The sequence below is a fragment of the Caretta caretta genome, chromosome 14 (genome assembly GCF_965140235.1).
Source record: "Caretta caretta isolate rCarCar2 chromosome 14, rCarCar1.hap1, whole genome shotgun sequence".
Classification (NCBI taxonomy): domain Eukaryota; kingdom Metazoa; phylum Chordata; order Testudines; family Cheloniidae; genus Caretta; species Caretta caretta.
In genome coordinates this window covers 15,758,398-15,782,524 of record NC_134219.1, presented here as the reverse complement: position 1 = coordinate 15,782,524, position 24,127 = coordinate 15,758,398, and the positions used below count along the sequence as shown (strand labels likewise).

General features: G+C 52.7%; 1 protein-coding gene across 5 annotated transcripts in view; it reads right to left on the bottom strand.

The window, feature by feature from the left end:
- Positions 1-24,127, bottom strand: part of ITGB4 (integrin subunit beta 4) — a 58,302-nt gene that overhangs the window by 26,113 nt on the left and 8,062 nt on the right. For 4 of the 5 annotated variants that reach the window (XM_048818169.2, XM_075119274.1, XM_075119276.1 and 1 more), the window contains exons 2-18: positions 18,912-19,006; positions 18,365-18,447; positions 16,940-17,041; positions 15,453-15,657; positions 14,866-14,962; positions 13,725-13,896; positions 12,706-12,969; positions 9,728-9,817; positions 9,416-9,538; positions 5,787-5,954; positions 4,990-5,066; positions 4,521-4,732; positions 3,396-3,499; positions 2,837-2,935; positions 1,614-1,743; positions 1,324-1,446; positions 203-309 (exon numbers count right to left, since the gene is read on the bottom strand). In XM_048818169.2, the coding sequence (XP_048674126.2) occupies positions 203-309; positions 1,324-1,446; positions 1,614-1,743; positions 2,837-2,935; positions 3,396-3,499; positions 4,521-4,732; positions 4,990-5,066; positions 5,787-5,954; positions 9,416-9,538; positions 9,728-9,817; positions 12,706-12,969; positions 13,725-13,896; positions 14,866-14,962; positions 15,453-15,657; positions 16,940-17,041; positions 18,365-18,447; positions 18,912-19,006 (2,251 nt within the window). Of the gene's footprint in view, positions 1-202; positions 310-1,323; positions 1,447-1,613; positions 1,744-2,836; positions 2,936-3,395; positions 3,500-4,520; positions 4,733-4,989; positions 5,067-5,786; positions 5,955-9,415; positions 9,539-9,727; positions 9,818-12,705; positions 12,970-13,724; positions 13,897-14,865; positions 14,963-15,452; positions 15,658-16,939; positions 17,042-17,313; positions 17,414-18,364; positions 18,448-18,911; positions 19,007-24,127 lie in introns of those variants that run through there. The other variant, XM_075119275.1, reaches the window with a different exon arrangement.

Here is a 24,127-nt window from a genome sequence, read left to right as displayed (position 1 = left end):
TTACATTACATTCAGACCCTTTGGCTTCCCAGCTGGATCAGCAAAGGCGCAGCGGGGCCTTTTGTAAAGTGTCTTCCGAGAGATGGGTCTGAAAGGCTGCTTTCCAATAGCTAGGATTTCAGCCTTGGATAATTCCCCTGCATCTGCCACACCTGCCCCGGGGGTCTGAGTGCAGCCCCGCACGGCGGGACCCAGATCTCACCTTGCAACAAGTGCAGTACTTCCAGCAGAGCAGCAGCAGCAACCCCAGGAGTAACATCAGGAAAATGAGCAGGGGGATGAGCCAGAGGAAGCTTCCTGGTGGGCACTCTGCAACCAGCAGCAATGAACTAGCGGTTAATTGGGGGCAGCAGGACCCAGCATGTCTGGGGTGGGAAGAGAGGGAGAGGGAAGGAGAGTGGAGCCAGAGAAAGGGATGGGGGGATGGGAGAGGGCAGGCCAGAATTCTCCTTGGGAGGGTGCAGCCAAACCTAGGTCCGGTAACGTCCCTGCGACTGCCCCAGGTACTCACTAACAGAGACACCCATAAGTGCCAGGCAAGGAGAGGCGGCTGCCAGCTCTTCATTCACTTCCCCAGCATGGAGCCAGTTCAAAGCCAGCCTAGGGCGGGAGTGACTGAAAAATGCTCCCAGCTGATGGCTGTTGGGTTGCCTGTGTGGGATGAACTGGGGGGAATCTCAGTCCAGTTCCCAGGGGACAATGGTAACCAGCTCCCAGTAACCATCCCCATGGGCACTACCAGGCCCCTCTGCTGGCAGCCTTGGCTGAGTGACCACGGCCTGGCCAGATCATTTAGCATTATTTGTACAACCCCACCAATGCGCTCGGGGTGCTACGGACAGGCGCAGAGACAAGCCATGGGCCAGAAGTGGCTGGGGGCTCAGCCAGGGGGTCCCTCAATATTTCAGCTTATTGCTGTGGAGTGCACTCCCCTTTGCAGGGCAGGCAAGCCAGGGTTTGCAGGTGTTCTTGGAGACGTGAGCTGCAGACTGAGCCACGCTCTTGGCCCTGCAGGGGCCCCATAGGGCAGCGAGAGGGAAGCTTGCACCTTCCCCTGCCCATGCTGGGCCTGTGCTGTGGATGGGGCAGGCTCTAGCCCTCTCAGAGGCTCCTTTCACTAGCCCCAAGTTCATACACTTCTTTCGGAGAGAAGTGGCCTCTAGAATGGTCACCAGAGGGGATCTCAGACTTAGTGTTTGCAGCCCTGAGGCCCGCAAGGGGCAGAGAGAGAGTCGAGCTGCGACCAGCGGTTGGCGCGGGCACAAGGCCCTGCTAGCTCTGAGCCTTAGCCACACCGCCTCCCCCCAACAGGGCCCCGCTCACCTTTCTTCTTCTGCACCAGAATGGTGTTGTTGTGCAGTGTGCTGGGATCCCCTTCCAGGGTGTAGCGGTAGGTGCAGTCGTCCTCCTCGTCCTGGAACGAGCAGTACTCATTCACCTCCTTCACTAGAGAGAGAGCAGGGGTGGGGGCAACTGCTGTCATGGGAGGTCCATTGGGATTGGGCCCCATTGTACTAGGTGCTGCTCGCACGCACATGCACACAGTCCGGGCTCGGGCAAGCCACATCAGATACACACACAGCTTTGACACCCGCAGGCTGAGGGCTCAGTACCTTTTTGCAGTTCATCCACCATCTGGATCTTGAAAGGGCAGTCCTTGCATTTCTGCCCCTTCTTCTCCCCGGTCCCCCAGGCCTGGCACTGGACGCAGCTTCGAATGTCTTCGCACACCCCCAGCACGACCTGTGCACCAGAGACATGACATCGGACGGTGAGAGGGAGAGAGGGAGGGACAACGTCGGACTCTGAAGGATGAGTGTGGGAGACAATTCATGCGCCCTCATCATCAGAGTAGGGGCGGGGGTGGAGAGGGGACATCAGACTGGGGGGGACTAGAGTGAAAGTGTGCGGCGGTGACATACAAAGAGTGACTATGCAGCAGAAGGTGAGTGGGAACCCAGCTCAGCTCAGTTCAAATCCCTTTACGGATTCAAACTGAAATCCCAGACAATCCTGGATGCTTTTCCTTTTGGGCCCAAAGATGGCATTTGGAATCTGAACCCAGATTTAGATTTTGGCAACTGGCTCCTAATTTCTATATTGAGCAAAACCAAAACCCCAGATTCAAACACATGCACGTACCCATGCAATGCACGCAGTGTATCAACAGAGACCAGCCCCGGGTCACAAAGTTTTGATCCAGAGCCAAACTTTCCCAAATGTAGGAGATATTTAGATCTGGGGTTTTGAATCAGCCCCATGTCAATAAAATAATCAACACTGATATTCTGTCCTGAGGTAGCAGCTCTCATCTGAGGATCTCAGAGAGCTTTCACAGACATTAACAACCTGAGTCTCCCACACCCCTGAGAAGTAGCGAAGTATATTCCTCATTTTAAAGTTGGGGAAACCAAGGCACAGGGAAGTTAAGTGTCTCAGAGTCAGAAATAGAAGCCAGGAGCTAAATCCCAGACTTACACTCTAACCACTAGGCATGCTCCCTTCCTGTGAATACATATCTTAGTATACTGTTGTATTTATCAGTGTAATAGCATTGGTGAGCTAAACACACCTGGCTAAGAGCCTTCTGTGGCCGTTCAGCAGCCACACCAGCCTTGCTGCCACAGGATGGAAACCATTCTAACGAGCCTGAGGAGAAAGCAGGACCATCCCCAGGAGATTGCTTCTAGCCTGTATGTGCTCTTGGCCTCGTTTGGGGTTCCCCCCAGCCCTCTCAAGAGCCCCATGTTCCCCCAGAGGCTCAGGAGCCAGGCTGTGAGCAGAGAGGTGATGCATTAGGAGTACTGGTCTCTGACCATCGAACTGGGAGCCTTACCAGGGAGTAGTTGATTTCACAGGTGAGATCCGTGTACGGAGAAGACTTGTCGCAGATGCACCTGCCGCATTCGCATCTCCCATGGCCATTGCAGATCCCCTGCAGGAGTAGAAGGGGCCAGGATCAGCCTCCGACACTAGTGATAAGCCCTCACTTAGCGCTGCTGGTAACAGAGGTCCTAGAGCAGCGGCTCTCCTTCAGTGTTGCCCTGTCAACCTCTCCCCCGCCATCCCCATCACTTACCGACAGTGACACCAGCTGGGATAAAAATGATACGGTCCATCAAATCCTCATGTGTCAGGGCAGGAGCTGATCATCAACTAGGGTCAGGAAGAAACTCCCCCACTCATGGGATAGCACCGGGCCAGGGAGAGCATTGTGCCACCCGTAGCTGCACTTGCTTCTTTCAGGCCATCCAGCGCCCCAGCTTAATTAGATCCAGATCTCTCTCTGACCCCGAACCCTTTGGATCCAGGGCAGCAGGAAAGTCAGACCCAGCCTCCACCTAGTTTGCCCTCCCCCGCCCCAGCATGGAACAATCCCGCACTCAGTAACCTACCCCTTTGCTGTCGATGCAGGTGTCATTGCTTGTGGGGCATTCACAGCCAGGGCCCCCCCAGCCACTTTCACATGCACACTGACCCATGTAGCAGCGACCACGATCTGCAGAGAAAGAGCGGATGCTACAGGTGAGTGCTGAATTGGGCAGCATCCCTAGCTCCTGATCCCCTGAGGATATTCCTGCCTTTGACTCTCAGTCCCATGAGCCATCCCAGCTGCTCCCTAGAGGATTCTCTCACTGTATCTTAGATAGCTGGGCTTTGTCCTCCTACTTTACCCTTTGAGGGCACCTGCCCTCCTCTCCCTGGGGGAGAGGAAAAGGGATAGTTGGTTGCATGGTGCAAAGAAGCAATTGATTATACTGAATACAGACGAGGGACATGATCCAGTTTCATTCAGATCAATGGGCATCTTTCCATTCACTTCAATGAGGGGTGGGCCAGGACCCAGGGCTCTAATCAGACCTGAGCTGCACCAATCCTTCACTATGGCCCTGGCTCCAAAGCAACTCTACGGTTAGCAAAGCACACTCCCTTCCTTGTGCTTTGCAGTGTAACCTTCCGGCTCAGGATGCGGGTGGTGGGGCCATGTCCCTCTCTAGTAGCTGGTTCTTAGTGCATAAAAGGATCTACTGCAACTACCATCACCAACTAAAGGAAATCTCCTTTAGCTCAAGGAGCAGAGGCCTATCTATTGAGAGCCCCATGTCCTGGGTTCTCTCCCCAGAGTCCCTATGAGCAGCAAGATTTGTTCCAGGTGCGGGCTGAAAGCCAGGCTTCGTGTTGGATTTAGTATTTGTATTTAGCTCTAACTCTTAAGGGATGTCTGGGTCACACGAGACAAGCTTTGGCAGCCATTCTCGGACAGTCCTGTTCAGAAAAGCTCTTTGCAGAGATGGGTCCTGACCCAACTCTCCAGATCTGACCCCTGCACTGGGGGGCGTTTGCACATCTGGCGTTGAAGCGCACATCTTGAGGGGTGTGAATGGCAAAGCTCTGCGCCTGCTTCATTACCAAAATCATGCCTGGGCAGCGCCCCAAGGGAAGGAGCTGCAGGAGCCCCCGAGGCCAGCTAGCAGCCGTGTCGCAGGCGGGCAGGCGCCAGCCTCTCGGCCCCCACTCACCATTGCAGAGGAAGCCGGAGGTGCGTGGGCACTGGAAGTTGTCGAACTGGCAGAAGTCACCCTCGTAGCGCTGGGTCAGGTCCTCAGAATAGCACTGGCATTTCCCGCAGAGGCACTCGCCCCGCCCCGAGCAAGGCTCTGAGTCTCCAGGGCGGATGCAGGCCTGGTTATCACTGGAAGAGGCTGTGGAACAGTTACACGCGTCCCCTCGCCTGGCAGAGAGAGAGAGAGAGACACACACACACACTGAGAGGCCTTAGAAGCCAGAGGCACCAGGGGGCCCATCAGGGGACAGATCCCTGGCACCGGACCCAGTGGGGAGATTCACATCCACAGAGAGAGCAGCCATCACATACAGGGTGAGAAAGCCTAAGCCAAGATCTTTTGACCTCCACTGATAACTGAAGCCTGGAGGAGGAGGTTTCCAGGACTGGGTCCCCTACGGAGCAGCACTGGACAGGATCCTTACCAGCCTGGATAGCAGACGCACTGCCCACAGACAAAGTCCCCTTTGAAACTGCACCTGGATGACCCAACGATCTTTTGCTGTAAACAAAAACGAGAGGGGACGTTACTGACCCTCCTCCAGGGACTCAGACCTAGTCACGTGTCCCTAGAAGATGGACTAGCAGGCTCTAGGGTCTCTAGGACCCTCTGCTGATGGCCCCTGAGGGCACATGAAGAAGAGCAGGTGGGTGGGGGCTGGGCAGATCTTCAGCAGGATGAGAGGGGAGCTCTTTTTAGCAGGTACCGTATCCCTAGCTCTGTGCACAGGCTGTAGCAAAATGTCTCCTTGGCGAGATTAGGAATCTGTTCCACAGGAAGCTGGGAACAATAAACTCACTTCACTTGGGAAGCCCACCTCAGAAGGCCTGGAGATGCTGCCCGCAGCACCCCGAGCAGACACATCTGTAAACTCCATTCCACCCCCAGACCTCCAATGGTGAAACAAATCCACAGCCCCCAGCTCTTTGCAGTTGATACTACACGGCTCACCCCAGCCATTTGTGCATTCATGGCAGCAGCAAGGACAGAATTCCTGCTCTGAAAGCACAAACCCTGGCTACCTGAGCTAAAGGAGAATCTCCATTAGCTGGTAGCTGCAAGGGGAATATGACACACAGTTGAACAGTGAGGATCCCATCTAGTAGAGGGCAGTGGTGCTCACACACTAGCCAATTCATTACAATCCCGGTCTGTAACAGAGCAGAGGATGTCCCGGGGTTTCCCCTGGAAGCGAAGAGGGTGGGAATGCAGCCTCCATACCTGCTCGCAGGGGCAGACGTCGCAGATGACGGAGGCGGTGATTTTCAGGCTGTCACTCAAAGAGGAGGGTTTCACGTGAATTACCCCGTGCTGCTCTTTCTTGGGGAGGTTGCAGACGTGCTCCCCGCCCACGTACTCATGAGCTTTCACGCGCACCATGAAGTTGCCCTGAATGGAAGAGACCCATTTGTTAGCGGTCAGTGGCCAAACACTCCTTCTAGATCCAGCTGCTGCTCTGGTGGATTTGAACTGGTGGCCTGGAGGCAAGAGTCTGGGGAGATTGTAAAGGAAAGGATGGAGATAAGTATTTAAGAAAAAAAAAAAAGCTATCTCCTTTCCAGGACAATAAATGAATTGTGGGGAACTACCTTGCCCTGGCTGTAGAGGCTCGGCCTGCAAGGTACCTTCCGCTATTATTCATCTGTATTGCAGTAGCACCTAGAAGCTGCAATAATAAATGAGGGCCCCCATTGTATTAGGTGCTGTACAAACACACGACAAGACTGTCCCTGCTCCAAGGAGCTTAAGTCCAGCTATTACTCTGATAACACCAGGAACATGCACATTTCAAAACTGCTGTTAACCTACACAAGACAGGAAGGATGGCCCAGCAGTTAGGACACTAGCCTGAGACTCAGGAGACCTGGGTGCATTTTCCTGCTTTGTGAGACTCCCTGCATGACCCTAGGCAAATCACTTAGTCTGGGTGCCTCAGTTCCCCTTCTCTAAAATGGGGATAACAGCACTGCCCTACCTCACAGGGGTGCTGTGAGCATGGATACACTGAAGACTGAGGTGCTCAGATACCATGATGATGAGGGCCAGCTAAGTCTCCAAGACGGATGGCATGAGGGTTTGTGGAGCGCACAGGAATGCAGGAACCACTTTTCAGAGGCTCGTTAATCAAGTGTTAAATGAGCTACAAGACTTTACCTGAGTTTATACTGATGACTTTGCACTGTTTAGCAGTTCTTGGTCAGATCACTGAAACCACTTGGGCATTGTGCTAACAAAACTCAGAGATGCAGGTCTTACTGTACAGGTGTCAAAATGTAAAACAGAAGCTGATGAAGTTCCTTATTTAGAACATTGGTTAGGAGGTGGCCAAATTTCTCCCAATCCCCTGAAAGTGAAAGCTGTTGTTATCTGGCCTATGGCCCAGACTGAAAAACAAGTCCAGTCTTTGACAGGGTTGGTTAAATATTGCCACCGATTTGTGCACGTTTCAGTGACATAGTGTCTGCTGTCACAGACTTGCACAAAAGCCAAAGCCAAATAAAACAGGGTGGGGACAAAAGCTTGCCAGGAAGGTTTTGATGAGGTAAAGAAAATCCTGTCAGAAAAGCCTGTTCTGCCCAGTCCAAATGTTGACAAAATGTTTGAACTATGCACTGATGCGTCAGACCCTGGTTTGGGTGCGGTGGTGATGCAAATGGGGGAAAGGAACAAAAAGCTGCCCGTCGCTTTCTGAGGTAAAAAAACTGACCCACTGAACAGAATTATTGTGTCATGGAAAAAGAATGTTATACCATTGTATGGGATGTCAAACCGGTAAGGCCCTGTCTATTAACAGAAGGTTTAGGATCCTGACAGATTGATATCCATTGGTGTAGCTGCATCGAACCCAAGGTACTAATTCCAAACTGCTACACCACACTCCAAGAACATGGCATGGAAACTGTGCAGATTAAGGGAAGAGAAAATATTATGGCAGATGCCCTGTTCAAGCAAGAGGGTTATGACCCGACACCTGCAGATCAGCCCGTGGCTGACCCTACTGTAAGAGAAGTGCGACCTTAAGAGCCACTCAGTGCCAACTGGCAACAGGTTCACTATTGTGGAACAACAAATCCTAACAGGCCTGAAAACTCACAACCATTGGCACGCTGCTTTCATGGTATTTATCCATAAATGATGTCACATGAGGGCTCTAATAAAGGCTTATGTCAGAGTAGGGTGGCCAGGTGTCCGGTTTTCGACCTTAAAATCCAGTTGGAAAGGGGACCTGATGGTGTCTGGTCACTGCAGGCGGGGAGGCGCCTAGCCATCACCTGCGCCAGCCCCTACTCAGCCAGGGCCGCCTCCCACCTGCATCAGGCGGCTGCAGCTCCCAGCCCCAGCTCTGTAGGTGAGTCCCTCCCGACCCTCACAGGGGCAGGGAGAGGGAAAAAGCAGTGAGCGATGAAGAGAGGGGGAAAGAGGAGAGAAATGGGGGCGGGGGCTCAGGGGAAGGGGCAGAGCAGGAGCGGGTCCTTGGGGGAAGAGGCAGGGCAGGGGTGAGGCCTGGGGGGCAGGGGTGGGTCCTTGGGGGGGGGGGGAGGGAAGGGGAAGGGGCAGGGCAGGAGAGGTTCTGGCACTCCTGCTGGAGTGTCTGGTTTTTAAATATTACAAAGTTGGCAACCCTTTGTCATAGTGATCCTCATACTTGTTGTGACGTGTACGTACAGATGATATTTTAAAAGTGATGTATGTATGTACTGTACCATGAACATATGTTCATAAAGTCTGAATCCAGGCAGGGTTGACAAACACGTTTCTGCCAGACACAGGCTGTACATTCACTCGTCTGCCTTGGTTGACGTGTAAATTAAGCATTGCAAGCAAACACAATGGAAGTGCCCCATTTGCAGACAAAGTCAGCATAAAGCTGTGAGGTCAACACATCAGGAGGGGTCATCCCAACCAGGCCAGGCTCCAGCTTTTTTGCTGCCCCAAGCGGCGAAGAAGAAGAAGAAGAAGAAAAAAGAAAAACCTGATTGAGCTGCCACCGAAGAGGAAGAGAGGGAATGAAGGATTTGCCGCCGAGTTGCCACCGAAGACCCGGACGTGCAGCCCCAATAATGCAGGGAGTGCCGCCCTTTCTATTGGCCGCCCCAGGCACCTGCTTCCTTTGCTGGTTCCTGGAGCTAGCCCTGATCCCAACTCTGGGGACAAACAATGAATTTGCAGGAGACGGAAGATATAAGGAGAAGGCAAAAGGACACCTCTTTATCCTTCACTGAGGAAGCAAAAGGACAGTGCTTTTTGCAGTCACGAAAGGGGGATCCCGGCCAGCTGGTTGAAGATGCTGGGAGATTGCTTTGGATGAGATCAGCCTCTTTAGACAGAGGTTTAGTCTGTTATGTTTAGACTCTAGGAAGTGCGCTCTACTTTGTTTTGAATGTAACCATCCTGTTTCCATTATCCTTACTCACTGTCTCTTCAATCTTAATCTTTGATGATAAACTTCTGATTGTTTTCACTATAAATATATCTCAGTGCTCTGATGTCCTATAGGAGCTGGTCTTGTGTTGAACCAGTCAAGATGCGTGTAGTGTTCTCCTGGGGACAGCAAACCTGGTAATTTCTGTGAGCGTCCAGTGTCAGGGGCTGGACGTAATAGGAGAACTCTTCAAAGGGACTCAGGGAGTGGGGTGCATCTACTGTTCACCTGCAAGGCAAAGTTTGGCTGGCATAGCCCAGAGAAGATTGTTTGGGTGTCTGACAACTGGTGGTGTCAGGGAGCTGACACCCAGTGCAGCACAAGCAAATCTCTCTCATGCTGAAGGCAGGGAGGTAACAAGGTGACTCACAACCCTGGGCACCCTAAGAATTGTTACTGATGGATAGAAGCTCAGTATAGGACTTACCACTTCCCCGCGGGTGACCTGGAACGAGCCAGACTCTGTCTTTACATATTTCAAGGAGGTAAATTCTGTCTTCATGGACTTAGGGACTGAGTCTGCCCGGATGTCCATCTTGGAACGGATACGCTGGGATGGAAGAACGAAAGATAGATCCCAACAGCACTTATCTTCAGCACATAACCCATCCACATCACCCCTTCCCACCTGCCCAGGAGGTGGCAAAGGGCTCCACTGGTCTTTCTCTGGCAGAATGCTCCCCCTACCCAGTAGCTTGATTCTCTGAACTAGACTGAGACCCCAGAGGTCGTCTCTTACCTCGAAAGCCACGCGAATCAGCTCCACGATATTGGAGGAGTCTTCCTGCAGCACCCCAATTTCCGAGATGGGGAAATACTTGTGCAGCTTCTGAAAAATAAAGGGAGACGAAGCTAAGCCACAAACCCTTGAAGGAACACTGCGGTTCCGGAGACACCCATGCAAGGGTTCATTTCCATAAACCAGCAGCAAAGGCAACAGAGCCCTGCCCTCAGGCTACGAACAGCCAATGGGAGTTTGTGCTGGAGCTGACAGATGGTGGGTGGCGTTTCTCTGAAGCCTGCCTAAAGCGAGATATCCCTGGCCCCATCTTGCTCAGGTTGTTTAAGTCAGTTATTAATAAAAAGCAGTGGCTTCCCCCATGTCACCTCCAGATTCAGAACGAGCATCACTCCAAACACGACAGCAGTGAAGATGCACAGTGGGGAATGGCTGGGGGCACCTTCAAATCAGCAGCTGCTGCTACCATCAATTTTCTATGCACAGGACAGGCGGCACGTGGGACCTTGTCGTTCTGAATTCCCTCCTCCTCCACCCTCATCAGCACGACAAACCCAGTGGGACAACCCCGCTCAGTCCAGGGGAAGGGCCCAGGGATCTTTAGGGGGGGATGGATTTGGAGGGTGGCCTACTCAATGCCCAGAAGCGAGAAGGACCTCTTCCTTTCTGCACCCCATACCTTCCCCACTTTAATGTAGGCTTTTCTCTGGCACTTGCCATTGCAGTGCCTGGGCCCCACAGCACCAGAATGAATTTCACCCCTGGAGTGGGGGAAGGGTGATTATCCCCATTTTGCAGTGGGAACACGGAGGCACAGAGATGAAGTGACTTGCCCGAGGACACTCAAGGAGTCTGCGGCAGAGGTGGGAACAGAATGGAGGCCTCCTGAGTCCCAGTCCAGTGCCTTATCCACAAGGCCATTCTTCCCTTTGCCCTGTCATTAGCCAAACATTTGCACAACACACCTCCCCAGATCTTCCTCTCACCTAACACAACAGGCACGTCAGTAGCATTTCACTAACCAGCTCGAGGTGGAACGAGAGCTAGGCCTGAATGAAAAACCTGGATTTCACCATCTGCGAACTGTGGAAAGGTTCTCATTCGGATCAGAACTTGACAGCTGTCCCCTCTCTCTATAATAGGCCAAACCAAAACCTGGGTTCTGCAGCCGGACACACTCAGACCCCTACCTTACGTCTCAGACCCATCTTCATATGGAGCTCAAATACCTTCAGCAGGAAAACAGAGCCAGAGATCGCCTCAGGAGAAAAACACACCTGAGACAAACCTCGCCAGCCACTGGATGTCCTCACTGCTTCCCAAGAAACATATACCCAAGCCCTGCCCACCAGCACTGAGCCCCACAGGAAGTCAGAATGGGGGGTTCCTGTGGATCTGATAGAGCTCAATAGCAGCCTCGCCCCACTCCAGACTGATCAGTCCCTGGCACCCGCTGAAGATGAAGGCAGATTAGGTGATGTGGTTTAACACGTCAGCGAAGAGAGGAACATGTGCCCCCTCCCCAGGAGTCCTCCTTAGGAAGTAATTTAAGGCTCCAGGTTCAGAAGTACTGAGTGCTGGCAGCTCCCATTGACGCTCATCATGGCTGAAGTCAGGACTCTTCGCTCCTTGAGCTGCAATGCCCAGTTCAGAGTGGGTAGCGGTGCCACATCACACGGCCCTTTTGCTCCATCGCAGGAGAGGGGAGAGAGACGCGAGGGGAAGGGGAAATGCCAGAGTATGCCAACAAAGGAGAGCGCCTGAAAAATTCAGTTTCTGGAGAACCCAAATGAGACATTTTGACTTGCTGGCTGCCTGTCTGAAAGCAGAAAGTGAAACTGACAAGGGCCTTCCAACCAAGAAGCTGCCGTTTTGCTGATGGAAAGTGGAACTGTATTGGCAAAACTGAAATTTTTCCCCACAGAAAATTTCAAAAATGTTGAGAAAAGGGCATTTTCCACTGGGAAATCATTCTGACTGAGAATTCCTGGCCAGCTGACCCCTAGGGGTCAAAGCACTCCCTTTGCTTCATCACAGCCAAACTACTAACAGAGGTTGGTCCAATAAAAGGTAGTACCTCACCCACCTTGACCAGCCAAATTACAGGCTGATGTGGGTCCCCTGACAGAGATTTGATCCCATTCAGCATTCGTACAGTTCTCCTCCTAAGCAGTCCCTTTATCTCCCTCTGAGGTACTTATCTGGCCCCATGACTAGGGTGACCAGGTGTCCAGTTTTCGACCAGAACATCCGGTTGAAAAGGGATCCTGGCAGCTCCAATCAGCATTGCTGACCAGGCCACTGACTGTCCGGTTGGTGGTGCCGCGCAGCGGGGCTGGCAGGCTCCCTGTTAGCCTCCATGCAGCGCAGCTGCCGGGAAGCAGCTGGCATGTCCCCCCTCCGGCTCCTACACGTAGGGGCAGCCAGGGTTCACCACACACTGCCCCCGCCCAAGCGCCGCCCCCGCAGCTCCCATTGGCCGGGAACCACGGCCAATGGGACTTGTGGGGGCGGCACCTATGGACAGGGCAGCACATAGAGCCACCTTGCTGCGCCTCCACACAGGAGCAGGAGGGGAGACATGCCGCTGTTTCTGGGAGCTGCTTGAGGTAAGTGCTGCCCGGAGACTGCACCCCTGACCCCCTCCCATGCTCCAACCCCCTGCCCCAGCCCTTATCTCCCTTCCACCCTCCAAACCCCTCGATCCCAGCCCAGAGCACCCTCCTGCACTTCATGCCCCTCAGCCCCACCCCAGAGCCTGCACCCACAGCCAGAGCCCTCACTCCCCCACCCAGTGGGGGCTGGGCCTCAGAGAAGGGGAGTGGCATGGGCGGGGTCTTGGAGGAGCGGTGGGGCAAGGCAAGGCAAGGCAAGGGTGTTCACTTTTGTGCAAGTAGAAAGTTGGCAACCCTACCCGTGACCAGTGCCTTAACTCCCTGCGCCTCCCACCCAGCTGTCTGCCCGCCCACCCCTTTCACCTCATAGTAGCTGTAGGAGTGGTTGGTGACGGCGAAGATTGGGATGATGTTGTGCTGGCCCAGCAGGCGCACCAGGGTGGGCACGGAGGGGTAGTCCTGCCTGGTGTCGAAGGTATAGGTGCCCACTCCGTTCAGGTGACACTGCTCATCATTCCTCGGCAGGATCCCTGATAGGACGTTGGTGCCATCAGCTTCATAGTGGAAGGCAGACTCGGTGGAGAACAGCAGCAGGTGCGTGCTGTCATTCCTCCAGCCGATCTTCTCCTAGGGCCAGAGGGAAGGGGGGTGATGGGCATTTCATTCACTTGCCCATCAAACACAATGCACAGGGCCAATCCCAAGCGAGCGCGCTAGCGGTGGCAGGCAGGGCTTTTCAGAGCATGGCAGCCGACTCCTCACTGAAAGTCACTGGGGCTCGGGGTACCAGCCTCCATTTATAATCCCCGCCTTCGCCACTAGTGCACACATCCAACTGCCACACAGCCCAGGGAATTCAAAAATGGCAGGGGTGAAAGGGGTGAAAGCACCCCTTCCCTGCTCCCCCAGTGCACATCTCCCACCGAGCCTCTGGGGAGGTCCAGGTAGGTCCAGCCACAGTGGAGAAGCAGGCAGTTTCCTGCATATATGTGGCAGGGCGCTAGCCTACTGATAAGGGAAATATCCATTTCTCCAGCCAGCCAGAACACATGCTGCCATGACTTGCTGGCCTCTGGGGAGCAGATCCACACAACCCTAGGAACAAGGGAACACTCAGAGGGCAAGAGGACCCAAGGGGAACACCATAGACTGGGGGCACCTTCTCAGTGGGGTTTACTCTAGGAAGACGAGACAAGCTGCCATCTCAGCAACAGCAGCAGGTGCAGCGGACTGGCCATCCTGGGAGAGCAGTAGCTCCCACCAGGTATGGCCCTGAGTTCTGGGCTCAGTTTAGCCACACTGCTAGTCACCCATCCCACCTGCTGTCGCTCTCCCATCAAACACACAAACCATCTAAAGGAGCCAGCCCCCTCCATACTCACCTTACAAACAGCCGTCTGTAGGATGGCATCAAAGCCCCCCTCCGGGGCGTCCAGGTTGCCCGAGATGCGCTCTTTCCTCAGCTTCTGGCTGAAATGATTGATGTTGCTGGTCAGGCGGATGACATTTTTGAAGGAGAAGGGCGAGTCGGCATCCCTCCAGGGCTCTCGCAGCCTGATGGAGAAAAGGGGAAGCAAGGGCTTTCCAATGGGGCTTGGCTACTGAAGTCATCATGAGATCACCACATATGGTGCCGTAAACATGTCTGGCACAGAGCGAGGTACTGCCCCAGCAACCCATGGCAAGGCATGGGACAAGAGGGTGTGCAAGGAAGGGCCCTGCATGAGGATCACCGGTGAGAAGGTAGAAGAGATCCCGGGAGCAATTGGTGCAGAAAGAAGGATTAGAAGCAGGAGAGACAGGTGGTCCCAGAACAAAGACCCCTTTTCCAGGTAGCAGGGCAGCACAAAGGCACGAAGCCGAGAGGTCCAAAAAGTGACATGAGGAGCAGTGAGGGGAGACGAGTGGGAGGAGCACTGGCAGCAAGAACAGAGACATGAGTAGGAGCAAGATCATGTAGGGCTCTGAAGTCTAGTCTCCTGAAGGTGGTAATACTTTGGTCTAATTCTGGTAGTTGGCTTGGCATGGAAGGAACTGGATGGTGTTTAGTGATGTACAGAAGGCCAGACTAGATGATCTGGTCCCTTCTGGCCTTAAACTCTATAAAAGAATGTGCGGCTCCAATTTGTTGTCGTAGGAAAGGGGAAAACAAGGATGGGACCCAAGGAGTGGGGCCGACGTGGGCTTGTGGCAGGACAGGCAGCCGATGGCATTAGCTGTGGCGTTTGAGAGGCACCAGTGCGGAGGGCAGGCAGCCGATGGCATTAGCCATGGCGTTTGGGAGACACCAGTGCGGAGGGCAGGCAGCCGATGGCATTAGCCGTGGCGTTTGGGAGACACCGGCGCGGAGGACAGGAAGGCAGGAAAGAAGAGGTTTGCAGTTATCAAAGCAAGAGAAGAAACCTGGACAGGGGGGTTGAGCACTGGAGACTGTGGAGCAGGGGAGCCAATTAGGAGACAGACAAGCGTTCCCTGACCAATCTCATCGAAGCCTGTCCATTGGGGCCTCTCAGCGTCACTTACTTCTCAGGTCTCATGTCTGTTTGTGGAGCCGAGACTTTGTCCACAAACTTGCCAAATCCGATGGTGTAATTGGAGGTCAGGGTTTGCAGGAATTCCGCTGGCAGGGAGGGAGGAAGGGAGAGAAAGCAGTGAGCTGGGATGCACTGGCAGGGACCAGAGCCCTTTTCCCATCATCTTCTCATGGTAAGGCTTCATGGTAAGGCTCCTGGCTAGTGCAAGGGGTTATGGGATGAGGGGAACAGAGCGTTTGGGTCATTGGGCACCACACAGAACACACCAGCTCTCTAGGACACTGGTTCCCAGCTTTGCTTAGTATGAGACTAGAAAAGAGGACTCATGATGGGCCCTGTAGTGCAGCAAGGGCCAGAAGGAACACTCCAGGTGGGGAGAGGGACCCCAGGCCAGAAAGAGCCAGGTGCGTCACTAAGCAGCGAGGGCCAACGACAAACACCTGGTGGCCAGATGCACACAGCCCCTCTGCCGGTTGTGTTACTCTTCCCTGCCCTGGGTGGAGATTCTCTGCCCATGCTGTCAGTAGGGGGACCTGGCTTCCCTTCCTCCCCTAGCATGCCTAGCTCCAGCCTCACCTAGCTTCTGGCCCATCTTTTTGAGGTTGCTCAAGTCGTCAGACATGGAGTAGGAGAAGTCCATAAGGATATAGAGATCCACAGGGCTCTCAAGGGGCTGGAAGACGTCCATGTTGAAGCTGGCCTCCTCACCAGCTCTCAGCCGCATGATCATCTGCTGTGGGGACACCTGGGTTTTCTTCAGAGACATGTCAATGCTAACATTCTGCCAGAGGAAAGAGCGGAAAAGCATTAGCAGAGGAGATTCACCCTGGTGCTTGCGATGAGGGGCAGGGGTAATAGCTGGTGTCTGGTGAACAAGGGGTCAACTTTCATTCTCCTTCCCCTTGCATGTGCTCAGGGGAAGCGCTGCTGGGGACACCTGGTGGGACTGACACCAGTGGGAAACCCCTGCACCCAGGTGAGTCTGGGTTAACCCCCCAGCTGGAGACATCTGTTTATTTTTGTGCTAACTAGGTGGATTGCTTCTTATCTGTGCGATTTCTAAGGACAGGCCCTCGCTGACTGTGCCCGGATGTGTCTAACCTACCTGAGGATGGGGAGCTTTGAGAATAGTTTATTCTGCTGCCCTGTCAGCATTAGTCCTTCCATTGCCCACCTCACTCCAGCTGCACCAGCGTTGGCAAGGGGGAAGCCCCAGAGAGGCCATGTTGATTGGGCAGGGTGAGAGGACAGTGCAAGGGCACCAGCAGCTGGTCTACGTTAGGGCTGGAGGAGCTACACTGTACGAGAGCAACAGAAGGGAGAGGTTGCCCCAAATTCGCCGTGCCGACGAGGCCTCGGTGCCCTTTGTGGTGGGGTGGAGGTGGCCGTTACCCCTTTCCAAGGGGAACTGTGCTGTGATCCCAAACTCATTTCGGGTGGGCTGCCAAACAGGCATCAGGGCTTCCAATCAATATCTATCAACTGGAGCTGGGCAACATGGGTCAATTGTCGACGACATTGTTTCCAATAGGGCGGAAAAAGATCCAGGACATTCTCACAACATTTCCCTGCCCCTCCCCCATGTCCTGATCCACTCAGCTGTCAACCATGGCTGAATTCTGACTGGCACCCTAGAGGTGAAAGGCTGTTATCCCATTACCCACGCCAGAGTTAGCCTGTCAAGCTGCCTCACCCACTCCTGCATTTCGAACAGAGCTTGACATGCGCGTGTCTTTTTGTTCATGCATCCGTTTCACCGGCAGGTCTTTGAGAATGGGGTATGTTAATGAGCTAGCAAAGGGCATATCCTGTTTTTGAGTGGGCCTTATGTAAACAGTAGCTGCTGGTATGTATATTCGCCTAGCCGTGTGGAATTGCAAAGAAGTATTTAGGAACCTGGAGGGGGTTCTCTCAGCGGGTTATAACAACCAGAAGGTGAGGTTTGGGACATGCTGATGCCCCTTGAAGAGCTGTGCGAATGCAATCAAGTGAAAGGCTTGTCAAGGAAACAAGGAGCAGAACATTGGTGGATTATCTCCAGGGCTCTGGTGCTCTTTGCTCACCTTCTGCACCAGCATCTCTCCTCTCACGTACACAATGCTGGCCCGGATGCAGCCATAGCTCACCAGGTTCTCTCTCAGGTCACATCGGGATTCTTTGAAAGTCTGTGAACACAGGAGAGGAAAACCCACTGAGTTAGGAAACAAACAGAGTCCCGGGAGGATGGGAAGCATTCAGGGAGGAGGGATCAGGCAGCCAGCCCCTCCTCCGCTAGGATAGCAGCGGGCAGGAGTGGAAAAAGCTCAGCTGGGCAGGCATTTCGGCTTCATGAGAGACTGCCCCTCTGACACCTCTCCCTCGCAGGCCCCAGCTCCCCTCCCATTCGTGAGGAACAGGGTGTTCAGCCAGTCAGCCCTTTCCCCATGCAAACACTTACCTCCCGGAAAGCATATAACAGATACTGAAACGTCATCTTAGATAGAAAAGAGGGAGAGTCCCCCACCTGTTCACTCTTCTATCTCTCCCACATTGTGGGTTTAGCATTCTCTGTGCTTCACCCGCCTGTGTTTTATATCCCAATTCCTCTCTGCTCCCTCTCTCCTGCCCTCCCCCTTCTATTGAGCCAAGGATCAGGCTTATCTGAGTCTGAAATTACAACAAAGCCCTCTTAAAAATTCCTCTCTGGTCCTCATTTCCTGCATTCTTGGTTCACTTGAGTCCCTCCTCTCACCTTCCTTTCTCTCCCCACACAGAGCCAGCATCTCTTGTGTGGTCTACCCTATGTGCCCCCCTCACCCTGCTGGGACTGGGGCCCTGCTACCTGACAAAGCAGCTTTGCAAGAAATGCTTTTGCACTCTCGCCACTGGGCTATCCAGCTCACGTCTGGGCAGATCTGCACCGTGGTAACTTGTGCCATTGGACTGGAGAGACTGGGGACCAGGAGGCAGTGGGGCAATTGTTTTGTCTGATCACAGCCCAACCCCTCATCTCACAGTGGGGTACGTCAGACCCAAATGCCCACCCCTCGCTCTCATTCCAGAGTTGGGGGTTGGCGTCTATCCCTGAGCAGCCAGAGATCCCTGCTCTGAGCCCACCACAAACCATCCCCCTGCCTGTGTTATACTGCCGCCAGGTTCATTTCCCTTTGGACCCATTTCTTGAGGAAGCAGAATCTAAAGGAGCCTTTTAAACAGCTCCCCTTACAGGGAGGCTCTCCGGCAGTCTGAACAAGGACTGCACTGAGGAGGCGGCAGGTCAAAAGAGAGATGGGCCTGAGCCCAAATCATCTGTGAGTGACAGACAGAGACAGCGTGGAGCCACATGTTGCCAAAGCCGGGATCCAGCCTATTAGAAGGAGAGGGCTCAATTGTGAAGCTGGATCCAAACACAGGTTCCCTCTCTTGGAGGCTGATGGGGGGCCTCTCTCTAGTGAAAGGCCACATGACCACACTGTGCGTGACATAGTCCTGAGAGGGGAGGCGCTCACTTCATCCGTGCAGTAGGAGCAGTCCTTGCTCACTCGGATACACTCCGTGCAGCTTCTTGCTCTGGAGGCCACGCAGCGATTAACTAGGAGGAAAGATCAAACACATCAAGAGCGGAAGAAGCTGGCCTGACCTCGGAAAGCGAGAAGGGGCGAGCCATGATCAGAGGGGCTGGGCCTGCTCCCAGTCAATAGGAGTTTTATCGCAGACTTAGTGGGAGCTGGCTCAAAACCAGAGACAGCGTGTATGTCAGACAGACCAACGGAAGGGAGCTATGGAGCAAGTGCACGCAAAAGAAATAGGAGGGTATGTTAAAGAGCATTGTCTTGGATAGCGCCAGGGCCTAACAGTCAGGACACCTGGATGCTACCCACAAGCTCTGCCACACATTCAGCATTTCAAGAGTGATTGGAATAGGAGTAGATACAAAGCGGCTGCTTAGCAGGCCAGGAGAAGGCAGCTGGAGAGGCATGTGCCCCAGAGCTCCCAGGGCCAAGGACTTCAGCAGCGTAACCAAGTAGGAGAGACAGACACAAGAGCTGAACTTACTTCTGTTCTTTTGGCACAAGCATACGTCACAGACCATGACCAACAGGAGCAGCCCGGCCAATGCCCTTTTGAGCAGCATGTCCATCCTCTTCCTCCTGGAAATGCACAAGCCAACAATGTTACAAGGAGTGTGTGTGGAGTTTTATATTGGGGATAACCCATGCAACGCATCCAACACATGAGCAATCACAGCCGAGCAGTTGTGGGACTGCAGAGGACTCTACCTCCAGACAGGTTCGCAGCATGGGGTGATTGGCAGAGCCCCCACAAATAGGAACACCCCCACCACACAGAGAGATGGGGGGAGGGGGGGATTTTATACTGGAATTAACTCATGGGATACAGGAGTAGGACAGGGGAATGAAGCAGGGTCTTTAGTTTCCCAAACAAGTGTTTCAGCTTTAAAGTGGCTAGTGATCTGTGCAAATGGGTTGAATATCCCAGTGCATCCCTATGTGTAGTGCCCTCATGCTGGCAGCAGCCACTGCCCTGTTCAGCACAGATTTTATTGGGTCACCTTCCCCTGGCAGGCTCACTCATATCCAGGAACACGCTGTGCTCTGGGACTGGAGCCCAGAAGGGGCCCTAGAACGATGCCTAGCAGCAATTAGGTCTGGTTAGCAGTCTCTGAATAGAAAAATGCCCAGCCCTGTAATATCGGGGTGCTGCAGGTCTGGTGTGAGGTACATCAGCAGAGCGGCAGGACAAACAGATGGGGGCTGCGGGCTGGGATCAAAGTGCCCTGGCAGAGCTGCATGGGGAGGCATGCACAATGCTTGCCTGGCTCTGGCAGAGCTATCAGTCTCTGCTCAGGAGAGGACCCAAGCAGTCTCCCTTCCCCTCTCTTAGCTGCCCACTCCTCCCTTCACAGAGATCCTCCTTGCTACGGAGTCGCTGTGTGTTTTAAAGGCTCCAGTAACCGCTGGTTCTTCTGCACCCTTCTCAGCAGAGCTACAAACACATATAGTTTTCTGCCTTCCAGCCCCAACTAAGGAGGAGAAACCACTAATACTGACTGTCTCCACCATCCCATGGTTGCCTATGGACCAACAATAGGGTAGGCCATGGCTAATCAGAGCCCAGTGCCAGTCAGCCTGCATGACTCACAGCCAGAGCAAATACCTCCTTTTCCCGGGGTCAGGGCCCAGTGGTCTAATGAGAGACGGAGAAGGAAAAACAAGATTTTCCTCCTTTTGGCTATTTTCCATTGTAGTAAGAATTTCCAGAATGGCACCAACCACTCTGGCAAGTGCCAGACATCCACGGTGAACCCTGATGTTTGGTCCCGTGACGGGCTATTGAACCGGTTTGCATCTTTGAGACACCCTCTGTCTGTTCCAAAGCTGCAGCCGCACTGAAGTCAAACTAGTTGCAAAACGCTGACTTGTTAAATCATGTTTCCTGTGGCCATGCATGAACTTGCAATATTTTATTCAGCCATTAGATGTCTCTGGCTACTGCACAGCACTCTAGATGGGGTGTGGGGCCCCCGGGGAAACAAAGGAGATAAAACTTTGCAGAAGATCATTTAAGAGTTTGTCGTTTTCTATTATAGACACCTCCTCTGCCAGGAGGACTGATTCCCTGTATTGCTACATGTGGGCAGGAAAATTAAAAATGTCAAAGCCGAAGTCTAGCTTAAGGTACTAAAGCACCTCGAGCTAGAGGATGCAGGCACAATGCAAGGTTGACTCTCACAACAACTCTCTAAGGTGCCACAAGTTCTCCTTTTCTTCTCACAACAAAGACTCCCTGGGGCTAGTTGGTTTGTTTCTCCATCTCAGGGTAATCCATGCTCCTGAGCATGATGTTAAAATATCAAGAGGCTGTAAAACCCTTCAAAGCAGGAATCTTTCAGGAAGGTGGGAATGATGCGTCTTGGGTTGTCGCATACAGCAGCAGCTCACCATTTCCCACTGGGAGACCCCCCCCAAAGAACTGGGCTTTGTGAACTAGCTGGTAAGGGCCTTATATAAAAGCGTCTGAAATCAGCAGAAAGACTCCCATTGACTTTATGGGCTTTGGGCCAGGCATAGATCCAGCAAAGACTTGCCTCCGGGTCCCTTCCAGCCCTACCTCTCTATAGTTCTGCGTTTATCTGCATGGTGAGTTGCTCCATTGAAGGCCACCGAACTGCTCGCAGTGTATAACGCTGAGCATGTGCATCAGTCTGCCAGATCAGGGCCTCGGCACTCAAGCACTGGCCTCTCCCTCTTGGTGTTATACTGCATTTTTCATTAGAGCACCTGGATAACATGACGAGATGTACTCTGTTCATGTACCTTGCTGCTGGGGCTTAAGCATTCAGTCCCACTGGTTTATCAAGTTTGAAGTGAATTTAGAGCTGGTGGAAGGTGCTACCATTGGCAGCCATGGAGATCAATGTCCTCTGGTTACTCATAGCTGTGGCCTCCTACTCTGACTCCCTGACAGAGCATTTCAGCCCGACCTGGAGGCACCCATCTCTAAGGAGTCTGAGGATATTTCAACCTCTGCCCGCATTCAGACTTTGGTGCTTCTGCTGTCACTGCCAGCAAAGTTCCAGTTAATGCCAGGTGCACTGTGGGCAGCTGCCCATTAGGCACTGCACTGAGACGACCATCTCATTTGGCACCAGATGGTAACAGTTTCCAATTACTGCTGGGGGGGAATGGCTCTGAAATGGGGAAAGTCTCCCATTCCCATGAGCCGCCTCCTGCCCTACTGAACCCTAGTCCTGATGACATCATCGTAACGAGAGGCAGGGAAACACCAGTTGCTCAGACTCTCCAGCAACGAGCACTATAGAAATGCCTTGAAACACCATCCACAATTGAGACCCAAAGGATGGGCTCTCTTCCCAAGCAAGAAGGAGAAAACACAGAGGTAAACCACCCTGCATTGCCACTACCGGCACTCAGCAAAACCCACTCCACCACACATCCAAAGAGCCCATGGCTGTTGTGAAGACCCTGCATTTGATGCCTGCTATGTCACACAGGCACTGGTGTTGGCATGCCAAGCTCACAGATATATATAGTTCTCCAGAGGAGGAAGGGTACTTGGATTGTTTAGAGAAAAGACAGGAAAGAACCATTAGGGGAGAGTTTGAATCACCATGTGCTATTCAGTGCCTTGGGCGCACAGGCTGCCATCAAGTCGTGGTGAGCGGTTAGATAAAAGACGATAAAATCCAGCCCCATTTTACCAGCAATGTTGCCATGCAACAGACCAGGGAACGTGCGCGTCTGTAAGCACCCTGTTAGACGGTGTGCTCTTCAGGGCAGGGGCTGTGGTCTCTTACTAGGGTTTTATATTACACCTAGCACAATGGGTCTCTGACTCCGAGCGGGATCTCCAGGCACTACTGTCATACACATAATAAGGAGTGCTGTAGCCCCCACTTTTCCCGCTAGCACTTCTCGCCTAGCCACCCTAAACGTTGCTGAGTAGGTCCAGTGCTCAGTCCTGCCCTGAGCACCACATGGTCAGATCAATGTGGAGATGCCTTGGGGAAAACACCCCCTCAAAACAACCCAAACACACACCAGGCTCGCCAAGAATGATCACAGCTGCCCAACAACAGGTCAGATCATTTCAGAACCCCGACGAGCAGGAGTTAAAAGCAGGAGATTACTGTGTCTTAACAACCACAGAGTGTTTTGAATTCTCCTTTTGTCTCACATTTCCTCTTAGCCAGTGAAAACTGCTCCAAACCCCTGCGAGGAAGTGAACATTTCTCAGTCGAAAAGATTTGTTAGAGTGTATTCTCCATGCACTCACTAGCAGATGCGTGGTCTGTTATGCTCTTGGTTTCTCTCTTTTCTAAAGGTGCAGCTTAGGAAAGTAGCAGCGCTGGCCAGTTCTAGCACAGGGAACGCAAGAGGGTGCAGCAGGCAGGGCACCAGACTGGGAGCCCAGAGACCTGGGATCTAAATCCTGACTCTGCCATTAACTCACATTGCAACTTTGGGCAAGTCATTTCAAGAAGGGCTGAGGAGAAAGAGTACTGGACTAGGACTCAGGAGACGTGGATTCTATTCCCAGCTTTGCTATTAGCCTGCAGGGTGACCTTGAGCAAGTCACTCTGCCTCCGTGCCTCAGTTTCCCCACTTGTAAAAGGGGAATAATGACACTGACCTCCTTTGTGAAGTGCTTTGAGAGCGACTGATGAAAAGCACTAGATAAGAGATGGGTGTTAATTATCTCTACGCTTCAATTTCTTGATCTGTAAAATGGGAATATGAATGCAAAATGTAAGTTGTATTACTGTAGCAGTAGAAATTCCCAACTGCAATCAGGGCTTGTTTGTACTAGGTGGTGCATATACACACGATAAGACATAGTCCCTTCCCTGAAGGGGTTACAGGTTAAATCGGCAAAGGGTATGAGAAAGGAGCAACCACCCTCTGCAACTCCTTTTAAAGAGTGACTTTTAAAAGTATGTGGGTGCCTCAATTGAGCCACCTTAAAGTCTTGGCCAGAGTCTGCTCCTTGTACCTTTACTGAACCAATATGGCTGTACCAGCTGGCAGGATGGGTTAGGCATAAACCTGACAGGATGCTGCATCTGGATTCCAGGACAGTTTTAATGGAAGAGAGGTCCATGTGTGCAGCCCTGGCTGGAAAGGGGAGCACCTCCTCCCAACAAACGTGAAGTGCATCATTAATAGGGGCACAGACCAATGGCGTATTAATACATGTGAAAGAGCCAGAGCTGCTTGAAAATCGATATCCTAGGAAGGCATCATATCTCGATAAGTACCCTAAGAATTGCTAGACTGGATCAAACCTGAAGTCCATCTAGTCCAGTATGCAGTCTCTGACAGTGGCCAACACTCAAAGCTTCAGAGTAAGGTGCAAGAAACCTTGCATTCGGCAGATGTGGGAGAATCTGTCCCCCATGGTAGATTTCATGCTAATCCCCAATAGCTGTTGGTTTAAACCCTGGCGCATGAGGTTTAATATCCCTTGCAGGATTTATTAGCATTAGCTATAATTCTGGATATTCTTATCCCTATAAACATCCAGCCCCTCTTTGAATCACACTATTTTTTGGCTTCAAGAACATCCTGACACAACGCATTCCACACTTGGTTTGTGTGTTGTGTGAAAAAGCATTTGTTTTTATTGGTTTTGAATTTGCCACTTTTAAATGTCATTGAATGCCACTTGTTCTTGTGATATAAGACAGGGAGACCTAAACTCCTGACCTACCTTCTCTAAACCATTAATTA